The sequence below is a fragment of the Filicampus tigris genome, chromosome 8, assembly GCF_054856515.1.
Source record: "Filicampus tigris isolate MCC_2025a chromosome 8, RoL_Ftig_1.0, whole genome shotgun sequence".
NCBI lineage: Eukaryota > Metazoa > Chordata > Actinopteri > Syngnathiformes > Syngnathidae > Filicampus > Filicampus tigris.
Window position 1 is genome coordinate 13,794,063 of NC_141224.1, and position 13,266 is coordinate 13,807,328.

General features: G+C 41.4%; 2 protein-coding genes across 4 annotated transcripts in view; one reads left to right on the plus strand and one right to left on the minus strand.

Annotated features, from left to right (window-relative positions):
• Positions 1-998: 998 nt before the first annotated feature.
• On the minus strand, positions 999-5,453 carry psenen (presenilin enhancer, gamma-secretase subunit). Of its 2 annotated transcripts, none has more exons than XM_086039136.1 (4): positions 5,317-5,453; positions 4,978-5,059; positions 2,778-2,882; positions 999-1,253 (listed from the first exon to the last, which is right to left on the minus strand). In XM_086039136.1, exons 1-4 carry the CDS (start codon positions 5,440-5,442, stop codon positions 1,114-1,116), a joined length of 453 nt encoding a protein of 150 aa, XP_085895262.1. In that variant the 5' UTR covers positions 5,443-5,453; the 3' UTR covers positions 999-1,113. The 2 variants fall into 2 exon arrangements, with proteins under 2 accessions (XP_085895262.1, XP_085895263.1); XM_086039137.1 differs by having other exon boundaries at positions 5,380-5,441.
• Positions 5,454-7,450: 1,997 nt separating this feature from the next.
• The window catches only part of kmt2bb (lysine (K)-specific methyltransferase 2Bb), a 30,910-nt gene continuing 25,094 nt past the window's right edge, over positions 7,451-13,266 (plus strand). Inside the window, exons 1-4 of one of the 2 annotated variants that reach the window (XM_086037589.1) lie at positions 7,451-7,850; positions 9,156-9,234; positions 9,384-12,869; positions 12,977-13,158. In XM_086037589.1, coding sequence (XP_085893715.1) covers positions 7,521-7,850; positions 9,156-9,234; positions 9,384-12,869; positions 12,977-13,158 — 4,077 coding nt within the window. In that variant the 5' untranslated portion in view covers positions 7,451-7,520. The remainder of the gene's footprint in view (positions 7,851-9,155; positions 9,235-9,383; positions 12,870-12,976; positions 13,159-13,266) is intronic. The other variant, XM_086037590.1, reaches the window with a different exon arrangement.

A 13,266-nucleotide genomic window follows, 5' to 3' on the forward strand; every position in this document is an offset into this window, starting at 1 on the left:
ACATCCTGCCAAGACAAGTCAGTGCGAAAAGGCCTACACCACACCTGATCAGTGTCAAAGGTCCGTATGGCAGCGTGCAAAGATGATGGTACCCCGGTGCACCCTTTCCCATATTTGGGAAGTGCCGACGTGGCAGTCTACCAGGAAATAAATGGGAAGGCTTTTACTGCCGGCTTAGACGAGAAAAAGAATGCAACTGGGCAATATGTATCTGTTAATGATGCAAAAGAAAGCATGGCTTTGCTTATTATAAGGAGGAGGAAGCGATAAGCATCAGAAAAAAATGAAATGTATGCATCCCATACTAATGGCTCGGTGGGAACTTTGCAAAGTTAAACATGCCCTTTGTCAAGTCAAGGAAAGTTGCGTTGGTGTTTTGTAGGTCTAGAGTCCATAAGCCCAATTAGCAATTTACAAAACAACTACTTACTCAATCCGTGTTCGTTTTATCTTTCAAGAAGGTATCCAATACAAATAAAGACTCACACAAATCGATTGAATTTTCTCGTCAGTTTACTTTACCATCTCTGAAGTTCAGGAATCATACAATGATCGGATCTGGGCAGATTTTCCATCCTCGCGAATGCTCTCAACCGAGACGGGCAAGGGCAGAAAAGCCTATGGGGCTGATCTTCACCAGCTAGTCCCGTGCTCAGATCAGGGCACACTGACTTTGAACTGATTATACGACGTGTAATTCCCAATTTGATTTTTGGTTAACCTGTTGGCTAATATAAAGCCATTCGTATAGATTCAGATCCTTCAGTAGCACTCAAAAATCACTCAACCAGCCCCCCTACTATTTGAGCCACTTTCTGACATCACCGCTCTCAAATAGATTCTTTTTTTTTTTTTTCGAGGGGCGTTACCATCCCAGCAAACGTCCTTTTGCTGCATAGAGCATTCCTTGGTCTCATGCCCTCAGCACATACGCTCGTCAATGAGCCCTGAGGCTCAACTGAACACAGATCAAGAACCAATGGTCTAGCACAAACTAATACATTAAATGTGAACGTTCAAGTCCACAATTTATTTTCAACATTTACAAATACAAAGATACATTAAGAACTTACTCGGGGAACACATTTAGCTAGAATGCAAACCAAAAAAGGTTTAAGGAATGCCCAGTGGAATTGTGAAGGAGATGTAGTCCCCGACTTCCCCCCACTGGGATCTGTAGTGCTGGTAAATGGTGATCCAAGTGGTGAGTACTGCAACCCATAACAGCAACCCCAGTGCTGAGCGCTTCACATCTACACGAATGTCAAAACAAACACACAAAAATGCCGCTGTCAGTTGACATGATAAAAAATTGAAACTTTAAAAACTCTAATACCTTTCTGTCTGTACCAGTAACCTATTTTATTGAACTTCAAGCAGGCACACAATTTTGTGGCAAAGGGCTTTTTGATGATGGCTTCTAAGGTTTGTTGTGTTCGCCACAATCAATGTATAGTACAATGGTTCCTTGAGATATAAGTGACTTGACTTACGGTACAAGTTTTTCCAGACAAGCCGTCATTCAGCCAATTTTTTTCTTGGAGTTGCAAGTGCAAACTTGAGATACGAGCTCTGTATGGTGGCAGTGAAGTCTCATTTTAATAGCTTTAAGGATGTATCTTATGTTTCTTTATGTTGGCTACAATAACATGTGAAATGATATAGAAGTAATTGTCATGGCTTGTTAGTGCTGACTTGTATTATGATGTTTTGCCTCCATGTGCAGGTGCTTTAGTGCTAAAGCGCCTGCAGAGGGAGGCAAAACATAAGTCACAAGTCAGCACTAACAAGCCATGACAGTATTGTGTTAATAATTTCACACATAAGTCGCTCCAGAGTATAAGTCAACCCCCCGGCCAAACTATGAAATAAGTGCGACTTACAGTCCGGAAAATACGGTAAGTCAATGTTTCATCAAAAGAGTTGTGAAAAAAAATTCTTAAGGTCGATTTCTTGACCAGTGCTGCTTTAAGCCTGGTCTTTTGAACATTTCTAATTTGGTTGTGAATTGAGGCAGTTTGAAAAAGATGGCTTATAATATATTCTAAATGAAAAGCTGTCGCAGTACATTATGATGAGGTAATCAGACAAAATCTGTATTAATTGTTTTTTTATCTTGTGCTAATAGAAACAGTACTGAAGGCTAGGACAGAGGTCACCAAACGTTTTGAAGCTAAAAGGTACTTCAGTACTGATTAACGCAACAGACTACCAGTCAGACACACTTCTAAAGAAAAAAATAAAAATAAAAAAAATAAACTAATTCATTCAAATTAAATTTAACTATGTCATTATAGTTTTTATTTGTGATATTGAAGTGAAGACACTGATCATTTTAATGAGTTCTCACAAAAAATAGGAAAGATAAATATCTCTATGCAACACTTTATTTCTATAATTCTCATACAACTCATTTTCAAATGATTACTTATTTTCAAATGATTACTTATTTAATATTTACAATATTCCAAAGAAATCACAATGTCCTATCACTGGTGAGCTATTTTTAGAACAGGCCCGCGGGCACCACGTTGGTGACCCCAATACCCGGCAAGTTAAGAGAGAGATATTTAACATGGTGCATTATATGTTTAATAGCAGATATTTGGATTTGACCAATGAGACACTAGACTGTAAAACATTATAACAATTATAATGAAACACAGTAATATTTAATGGTCTTACTTCTTACTTATAAAGATTTAATTGTGGTATTTAGTAGGTTCTGTGTTGATGCCTCAAACATCATGTAAAAGATGACCAATTAGCACACTCACATGCTTTTATCTGCAGTTGTTCAGTGTAGGCTGGTTTGACAAAAGCTTCTCGGAAAAACCAAACAACGTTGACAAGCCAAAGGAACGGCAGAAAAGCAAATCCACCTGAGAGAAACAGAAAGTATGAATAATACAAAGTGCATTTGTACTGTGTTTGGATGTTTTTTTTTTTATTTTTTTTTTTAACACCTGAGGAATATAATTCACTATGCTGACACTTTGTACAGTTTGGTTGCCTATACTATACCATATACTATACTGACAACTGGCCATTTCGGACCGTGCTGTACTTGGCCGAGAGTCACCTCCCTTTCCTACAAGCGGTCTTCGGCCCGTTTAGTTGTGCAATCACTCTTTAAACAACAGACACTGCATGATTTCATCGTGCAAGGAAGCTATTATTAATAAGATGTGAGGGGCTTGATGGCATAAACCAGGGGCGTCTTGAAAGATGTAATACCAGTGTTAACCACAGGATGGCAGACATCGTTCACCCTTGCCTCCAACTCCAAGGATGGATTTGTGAAGAGTTTGTCATGGCCCGCCACAACATCGATCTCAAAAATACATAAACAACAGGGAACACACACACACACACACCCAGGCACAGTGTTGACAGTTCGTTTCAAGTACATGAGTGTTTAGCAAATTTGTGTCCTCCAAAAACATGGATATTGTCAACGCTTATTAGTGTTTCAAATGGCCTAATTGAACAAGCATGCATTGTGATGGGGGCGGCACGGTGGTCGACTGGTTAGCACGTCCGCCTCACAGTTCAGAGGTCGTGGGTTCGATCCCGGCTCCGGCCTCCCTGTGTGGAGTTTGCATGTTCTCCCCGTGCCTGCGTGGGTTTTCTCCGGGCACTCCGGTTTCCTCCCACATTCCAAAAACATGCATGGTAAGTTGATTGGATACTCTAAATTGCCCCTAGGTGTGATTGTGAGTGCGGATGTTTGTCTCTGTGTGCCCTGCGATTGGCTGGCAACCAGTTCAGGGTGTCCCCCGCCTACTGCCCAAAGACAGCTGGGATAGGCTCCAGCACGCCCCGCGACCCTTGTGAGGAGAAGCGGTACAGATAATGGATGGATGGATGCATTGTGATGGACTCTGCTTACAGAGGGGAACGCTTCTAGGACCAACTTTATTCATTTGGGGAATTGAATGACATGCAGGAAAACATATGGCAGTATAATATTAAAATCAAAGTAAACTGATGTTTGCGAAAAGATGCACAAAATGAGTTCTTGCGCTTCAAGTTGTTGAGCAGTTTTGTGCCATCTCTGAATGGGAATTTCTAGGCAAGAGAGCCATATGCAGGGGTGGGAGTGAGGTAGAGAAATCACAGTGTGTGTTTATTTTGTGTAATTATGCATTGGATCTTTTCTATGTGCATTTGAAAACTAAAATATATATGTCTGTACATTGGCTCCAAAAAAAAAAAGACCAACGTTTGTCCTTATTAAAAATTGCATTATTGCCATACATCTGGTTAGGACATGTGCGGTCCTATGTGGGCCCCTCCATCATTTAAGTTTCCCATCCCTGCCGTAGACTTTTCAGTTTTTTTTTTTTTGTCCCCTCAATAAATCTGTTAATTAATACTGTGCATGGTGCTACTGCTATTATCAATAACTGGCGAGACCAGGGAGTCACTTGATTTAAGTGTGTGCATGTGTGTACACGTATGTACTTATTTACATTAACAATATCTTGAGTAACATAAGAGTAAAAAAGATGCCAAATTTATTGGACCGGTGGTACACGGATTGCCATTTGTATGTCAAACATAGGGTGGTCATGGGTACAAATTGGTGTAACTACATCAATCCGCCCAACAGAACATTCAAATGCATTGGCCTGAAAATAAAAATCTAGCTAGTGCTTCTTATTTTCGCAGATGCCATCCATCGACCCAAGTAGAACACCCATTAAAAAAATGTCTGCCTTTATAAAACTTCTATGGGACTATACCCAATTCTGCTGAGTGATTTAAATATGCTTATGGTTAGGACCCCGATACACTTATCTGAGATAGGACCCCGAATACCCTTATCTGAGGTTATACATTATTCTGTCTAGACTGCCTTGCAATGGAACAATTATTAAACTTTTCCTCTCATAACCAAAACATATCTTCTGCTGTGTTTTCATGACAAAACATAGTACGTTTCATTTATATATAAATGTTATTTGCTCTCACCTAGATAATATTTTCTGCACAGTCCAAGTTTCTCCTCATTCGGCAGTCTTTCCAGATTCATAGTGCCTGTATGGATTCTCCTCTGACAAAGACGGGGGATGAAAAAAAAAAAACAAGAAGACATTATGACGAACGTTAGACAACGACGTGGCAGTGAAAGGGGATTTAACTGCATTACTCTAATGGCGAAGTTAGTAATGTAGAATGTAGCTACGACAAGCTAGCTTCCGTCCGACAACTTCGTCAACAGACCGGTACCTTGATCGTTCATGACAATTTAACACAGGCACCCTATAAACGTTTCCATGCTATTTTTTCTTACATGATTAACATACCTACCGATTTGTAGGACAAAAGGCGGATGATAAGGAAAAATGTAATGCAGTCAACAAACTCAGTTACTTCCGCGTGCCTTCTTCTTCCCTCCCGTCTTCTTTGTGACTTTACTTTGCTTTCTTCTTTCATTTTTCTTTGCCCGCGCGCTGCAACCTAAAGTACAATAGCGCCATCTACAGAGCAATTACAAGCAACAGAGCGTGCAGGAGTACAGTTTGAAGAATTTAAGAACAAAGTAGGACAAAAAAGTAAAACGATTGAATCAAGGTAGTTTATTGTGAGGTTTTATTTTTTTTTAATTATTGAATTTATTGCACATATTCCATAGTTTCAAGACCTATTATTGAACTCAATTTTTTCTAACCATTTGTTGGCAGTCTGTTTCGGGTACTTCTGTTTGTCTTGTTTAGTATTAAGTATTAACATCATCGTTGCTCTGGGCTCAGGTAACGACCAATCATGACCCAATTTCAAGCAGATGAGCTGTGATTCGACGATACCTGGCCCTGAGCAACTATTATGTAATTTTCAGTCAACAGCAAGTGGCAAAATAGTCGCCCCCTTGAGATGAACACAAACGGGTGGCTCTTACTGCTTAACTCATATTTCATACACGCAATATTAATCATGGCGGCACGGTGGTCGACTGGTTAGCACGTCCGCCTCACAGTTCAGAGGTCGAGGGTTCGATCCCGGCTCCGGCCTCCCTGTGTGGACTTTGCATGTTCTCCCCGTGCCTGCGTGGGTTTTCTCCGGGCACTCCGGTTTCCTCCCACATTCCAAAAACATGCATGGTAAGTTGATTGGATACTCTAAATTGCCCCTAGGTGTGATTGTGAGTGCGGATGTTTGTCTCTGTGTGCCCTGCGATTGGCTGGCAACCAGTTCAGGGTGTCCCCCGCCTACTGCCCAAAGACAGCTGGGATAGGCTCCAGCACGCCCCGCGACCCTTGTGAGGAGAAGCGGTACAGATAATGGATGGATGGAATATTAATCATAATGCCGTGTTTAGACTGGTGGGGCTGCATAGATCATATATCTTGTCAAGAATTGTTTTAGTTGACTTTCAATTTAAATATTCGCAGTTTTTTAAAATTTGTTTTTATGTGTTTATTTGATTTAATACTCTATTTTGTACATTTTAAATAATTATTTTATGTACTAATGTGAAGTAATTTGTTGTTGCACTATATTGTTCTTCTATCTTGCAAATTGATGGTGCAATTCCCCCCAACCCCCCACCCCCCCTAAAAAAGAAAAAACGAATACGCCAATATAATCACCGGTTTAGATTTGTTACTTTTAATAATGGCGTAGATCAGGGTTTTAAAACTGATTTTCATTACTGGCCACATAGTAGTACTAGTTAGTAGCTACTAGTTATTTTTTCCTCCAGATGGCCGTGATAACCGTGAAAATCACACGAAGTACTGGAACTACCCCATCATATTACTACACGTACATACATACAGAACACAATTGTCCCTGCGTTTTAGCGTTAGCGTAGCATTTTTTAATGACAAACTGAGTTTAAAACAAGTCATGGAAAATAGTGTCAGCTAAATATTTAAGTATACTTATGTACAATTTGTGAATTTATGTTAGGAAGGTATTGGGTATTAAAAAAAATTTGTAATGTGCAGTAAAAGTTTACATTTTGGGATAGATGTATTTATTTATTTGGGCCTTGAGATGGACACCTGTTGTCTAGATGATCAATATTCAGTATATCTCTAAGTGATTTATCATTTGGAACGTTGTGTTTGCGAGTTTTTAATTCATTATACCTATATTACTATTATTACACTCCCTCAAGGAGAAATTCAACAGGGAATGATCAATATTATTGGCAGAAAATGGAGGGCCTCAAACTGCAGTTTTGCTTAGAGCGACATACTTGTCTCTTACTCTTAACCAAGTCACAAATCCTAAAAATAATAAACGTAAATCAAAATGTATTTTAATCGTTTTTTTTGTGTCGTTTTTTCCCTCACACATATCCATCAATAGAACGTAACTTCCGTTTAGCGTCGCAGTTTGCACCAATCGCCACCAGGTGTCTACAAAGCATAACCTCGCTTGTCACGTCGGAGGAAAAACTCAATTTCCCATAGAGTATAGCGTCCACCCCCTCCCATCTCGCGCCTTCCCTCTTGTCTCTCGTCGCTCGAGCCTGCTAGCCGTCGGTGTGTGTTGTTGTCGAAGCAATGATGGCGGCAGCGGGATGCGGATCAGCAACCGCGGCTGCCGGAGGAGGCCAAGGTGGAACCGCTACGGCCAGAGGTCGTTTCCCCGGTCGGCCTTGGTCGTCTCGTAGTCGTTTGCGCTCCGAGAAGCGCTGGCAACTCGGGCGCTCAGGCTTAGAAGCTGAAGATGTGACTTGTGGAGGGCCAAGGCCTGCAAACCTGGTTGTATCGTTAAACGAAGACCAGTCTCACTTGCGCTTACTTGGAATAGAGGCGAGCCACAAGACCCTTGGCCAGGCTGGATACAGCTCTAGTGGGAGTGAAGAGGTGAGGTCCCAAACCGACTCAGGAGTTAGTATCCTCATTTTATTTTTCCCCACACATTACAATACAGTTAAATGTGTCCAAATGAGTGCTGTCTCCAACTGTGTGTCTATTGGTGCCATGGAGAAATGTCAACATCCTGTGCTAGGCTAACGCGTTAGCCCCCCCCCCCCCCACCTCCCTCCATATGCTAACATGAAATGCTAACCAATGTTAGCGGAGCTTTTCGTGACATTTACGGAGTTGCACTTTAAAATACTGTCTGAAATGCGGAAGGTAGAGCAACGTTAACGCTTGTGCTATTATATCCGTTCGACAGTGTGCAAATGACACCGCTATACACTTTCCTCTTGAATATTTCATGAAAGCTAGTGAGTGAGTACGCCAATTTGTAAACAGCAAACGCAATTAGCCCTCCAGTGGCCCGCTCCTTATCGGGCCAAAGTAGCTGGCAGCTAATCGTGGCGAACACAAAGAACGGAGAGGGCTAGCACCCGTGCCCCGCACAGCAGCTAGCTGTGCTGCTAAATGTTGTGTTTTACTAACACGCTTGTTTTTTAAAACAAATTATGCAATATCGTGTGTAACCATAGTACTTACCTCGTAATACTGATGTGTTATGGACACACCTAATGAGAGTTTAATTCACTGCTTAATGCGTTGTACTGAGGCTACATGTTAGCAAGCACTGACAAGCAGGAACTTTTCATTTTTTTGCGTTTAGAGACTTTAATTCAATTAATTCAAAGTAGAATGACTAATGTAATGTTAAGTTGACGCTCTTACTCACACACGGGCTCTTGTCTGAATACGTTTTGTTAATGCAGTACTTGGAGGGAAACGTAATTGTAAACTCACCTTGCATTTTTAGTTTTGGTACCGTCATACTGAGTTGTCACTACTTGAAGTTTGTTCTACTATTGGGATGCCACTGAAATTACATTGTTTACTTGTTTCACAAGCAGCCCAAATGTGTTTAAAGGAAATAATCTTTGGTTGACGTTGTAATTGTTCAATTAAAATGTCAATTGCACTGAATTTAATCTGTGCAAATAACCGTTGTCTAATATTATTTGTATATTAAATTAGTAATAATGTTAGATATGCATAAATATGCATTTAGGGCATACATTCTCTAGTCATAATAATGTCATGTTTTAGTTTTGTTAGTTTTTTTTAGTTCATCAGTTTGATTATTTTAAGCACCAGCTGTCAATGTTGTGTGTGTTGCTGCAAGTGTGTTTGTTTTTGGACTTTGATTTTGTTGAGTTTGCTTCCATCGGAATCACATTAAAGTTTATGCACATGTTGATTATTGTTTTTCTTTTTAAGGGCGATGACTTCCAAGGTTTTGAAGCTCTAAGAAAAAGCTCTAAAGGAGCTCTATTTTCTCGACAAAACCCTTCCAAAGGTAGAAAACACTTACTATGCATGTTGTAATTACATAGAAACAAGTTAACATGTAAACTAAACAGCATATACAGACATGCTTTTTTTCCTTAAATGTTTATGTTCTGATTGCTGGATATTTACAATATATTAATTTTTTTGTTATTGTAGGTGATGTCAACACAAAATCCAAACGTCAAAGTGCGAAGCATATTATGCCAGCTGCGGAGGCATCTGTCTGTCCTCCGAACCCTGTTAAAGATGAACATTTGGTGGAGGAGCATCACACCCCATCTTCCAAATCAAAGCCTGCTAAAGGTTCCAGAAAACGTTCTAAAGTTAAAAACACTGGTGATCAGGAGTTGACCAAAAGTGGAGTGTTGTCGCCAGCACCAAGGATTACAATAAAGTTGGTGGCGAAAAAGAAAATTAAAACAGTAAAAGAACCTCATGAAAAGTCTGTCAAGAAGATGAAGCTAAAAGAAACTGATGTGAAGCCCCAATCAGAGAACATTCAGGCTGAAAACATTTCTAGTGCTCATGTTAAATTAAAACCTGAGCCACCTGAGGAGGTTGCAGATGATAAAGGCATGGGGACTTTACCTGCAAGAAGACGTGGGCGATCGGCTTCAAAAGGGACGGTATTGCTTGGCAAACCTGGTGCCAAGGTTGTGGCTGATGATCAGAAGTCGCAAGAGAGAAAATCAGTGGATCAACCTGACACTGTAAAAGAGACTGTTGAGTCAAAAACAAATACCAAGCATTCGAAGCGTAATCAACAAGCCATTCGGCGGAGCAGTAGAGTCACCAACTCGCTGTCGCAACCTGTCTTGGATTCTGCTGCTGCTGCTGCTGCTGCTGCTGCTGTTGAACCTGGAAATCCAATAAAAAGTGATACAATTGGTAAGAAGTCAAAAGTGTCCAGAAAAGCTGAGCCAAAACTGTGCACAAGGAGGGGTAGACAGAGACAAAGTAAAAGACTAAACAAGGATGTTACAGTCCCAGAAAACCCAAGTCCATCATCCATAGAGACTGATCCATTAGCCGTGCAACCCAGCAATAGGTTGCCTTTGAACGAAGAGGGGAGGGTCCCAAGTTTGAAGTTGATTAAAATGAGGAACCCCAAATATGATGCACAGTCCAGTGGGAAGTTAGCTCGAAAAAAGAAGCGGAAAAAATTCATCTGGACTTTATCATTAGTTAAGTCAGTGAGTAAGATCCAGCTGGCTGAAAACACTGTCAATCTTACAGAGAGCGGTACAGAGATTTCTGAAGTGGATCCATCCACTCTAAATGACAATGTTGACAAGAGTTTGATGGGGTTGGAGAAGCCATTAAAAATGGACAATTGGGCCCCACAGGAGAGCACCACAGCAGGCAGTGAAGAGAAAAACTGCCAAAGCAAGGCAGATGGAACATGCGAGAAAATTTCTGCTTTACAAGTGGAAGTTACACAGGATGGAAATGAAAGCTCTATTCAAGAAGCCACTCAGCTGGATTGTGGGAAAGTTGTCCCACCCTTTCAAATAAAAAAACTCTCATCTCCTGGCAGACATAAAAAATCCAAGATGTCCTTTTTGGTTCAGCAGGTTAGCCCTGTGCCTGAAAAAAAAGATGATGCTACTAAAGAGGTGGACAGAGTTCAAGAGGATAAGGCCCCGTCTCCGGAGTCGGACGTCCTACCAACGAGGAGACTACGAAGGAGAACATTAAGCCTTGATTTTCCTCCCAAAAAATCGGTCATTCGTAAACCTGTCACGACTCCGGCGAAGCGACGTTTAAGAACGAGTCCACAAGTTGAAAATGCACCACAGGTGGGTTTTGAAGCACCTGCTCAGGTTTTAACAGAAGAGACCAGCTCACAAGTTCTCCCTGAAAACTCACAGGAAACAATTATAAAATCATCGCAGGAATCTTGTGCAGTTTCTGAAATTTTCGAGGAGTCTGCACAGATAACTGATGCTCCTCTAGTGGTTCCTGTTGAAACATCGCCGCAGAAGATGGAGAACGAGGCTGAACCACAAATTAATGAGGCCAAACCAATGCCAGTGCCTTCTAAATCTAAGAGGCGTCACAATAATAAATTAGGGAAAAAGAGATCTGCTCAAAGGAAAAAGGCTGTTCTACCTAAAGAAAATGCGGCCAGTACAGAATTGGTCATTGTTGAATCTGCAAGCACAGAGTCTCCACAGAAGGAAGACAATGCTTTAGAAACAGAAGCAAGTCAGCCAGAGGCAAGAGAAAGCGCGGAGCCTGAGGAAAAGCAGGTCACTGTATCTATGGAGGAAGAGCCGAAGCAGCTACCAGTTAAAGAGGAAACAGACATTCACTTGATAGATTTTCAGCCACCGCTGAATTTGGAAAGTCCAGCAAGAGATCCAAACACATTATGCTTAAAGAAGAAATCCCATAAGAAAGGAAAAAAGAGGCGTAAAACTCGAATTGGGCAGCGTCAGAAGCACAAACACAGGAACACAGATGGGAAGTTTGCTCCTCTTAACTCATCAGAAAGACAGGGAACATTTGAAGAGGGCATTTCCATCCAATCAGACGGAAACGTTCCAGCCTCTGGTCCTAAACTCGTTGGTGTGCATAAAAAGTACAAAAAGAGACCTTCTGCCATCCAGTTTGACCCCAAAAGGCCACAACCAGAGTCTATCCTTTCTACGTTGATAGAAATTGGGCTTGACAAAGAAGGCAATGATTTGAAAGAGGAAGAAACCGATTCATTCACGGATGGGCCACGAACAGATGCAGGTGACGTGCCCTCTGGCAAAACAAAGTTTGTCAAAAACATTAAACACTTCATCATGCCTGTTGTAAGTGCCAGATCCTCTCGAGTGATCAAGACCCCACAAAGATTTATGGATGATGTTGGTATGTCCATGTTGCCGCGTAGAAACTCCCCCAAAAAAGGTTTGCAACTGGGCTTGCAGATACGCACAGGAAAGAGGCGAGATGAAGGGATGGGACAAAACATTTCCCCCATCCTACCTGTTGACGAGGAGGACATATTGCGAGAAGCTCAACTGGACCTGGACCTGTTTTCATCTGACGATCTGGATGATACAGAAGATATAACTGCCAGCCTATTTTCTGAGACAAAAAGTGTCAAAATGGAAAAGAAGAGCTCACTTGTGAAGGACTCCAGTTTGAAGTGGGATTTGCCTGCAGAGTTGACGGAGGAAATTTTTACACTGGACAAAACCCCGGAGGACCAATGCGAGGATCTGTTTTTATCTCCCCCAGCTGAAAAACCCAGAGAGGTCTTTTCTGCTGGCCTTTTGGATGCTCAGAAAAAGACCCCACCCATAAAGTTTAATAAGCAAGCTGCCCACTTTAAGATTTATCAAAGACTGAACAAGTTGCACAAAGGACTTCCCCAAAGCAAAAGCGCATCAGATGTGGAAAGTAGCAAATCTCTTCAATCACCTGTTGATTTAGCTGAAGGACTTGATGATGAGGTCATGAGCATTAGCCTGAGGCAGCGCAACACTGACACTGGTATGGAAAAATCCAAGCTCAAGATAGAAGACCTAGGCACACCAGGAGTTGTGAGAAAAGTTTGTATTAAAGCTACAAAGTCCAAGTTGCTTGCCGATCACGACAGTGAAAAAGAGGATCCAGCAGGGAAGGACAGCATCAAGCTTCACGCAGGTACAAGCACCATTACTTACTAATGCTGAGCTAAGGTATTTCTGTTAGGTGACTTGTGAACATGTGTAATGGTATAATAACAACAATATGTTCCCTCATACCCATAGCCGAGCTGCAGTCAACAAAGGAGTCAGCCGCATGTGAAGACGACCATCCTGCGCCTATGGGAAAAGGAGCTTCACAGAGAGCACGTCTTACTGGAGCCAATAAACGAATGTTCAACCTGCTCAGAAAAGCCAAAGTACAGCTCATGAAGATTGACCAGCAGAAACAGATGAAGTCCTCAGGGGTAAAGTCATGCTTTTAACATAGATGAGGATTAATCATGATAATCATTTATAACATTGTGTCTGAAGTCTCTGTCCTTCATGGTGAACAGACAGGCAGAAAGGATGGT

Excerpts from the sequence above, each read along its gene's own strand:
- psenen (XM_086039136.1), bottom strand. The coding sequence starts at position 5,442 with ATGAAAGAAGAAAGCAAAGTAAAGTCACAAAGAAGACGGGAGGGAAGA. Across the intron at positions 5,060-5,316 it reads GCCTTTTGTCCTACAAATCG|AGGAGAATCCATACAGGCAC; the intron begins GTAGGTATGTTA and ends CGTCTTTGTCAG. Across the intron at positions 2,883-4,977 it reads GTGCAGAAAATATTATCTAG|GTGGATTTGCTTTTCTGCCG; the intron begins GTGAGAGCAAAT and ends TGTTTCTCTCAG.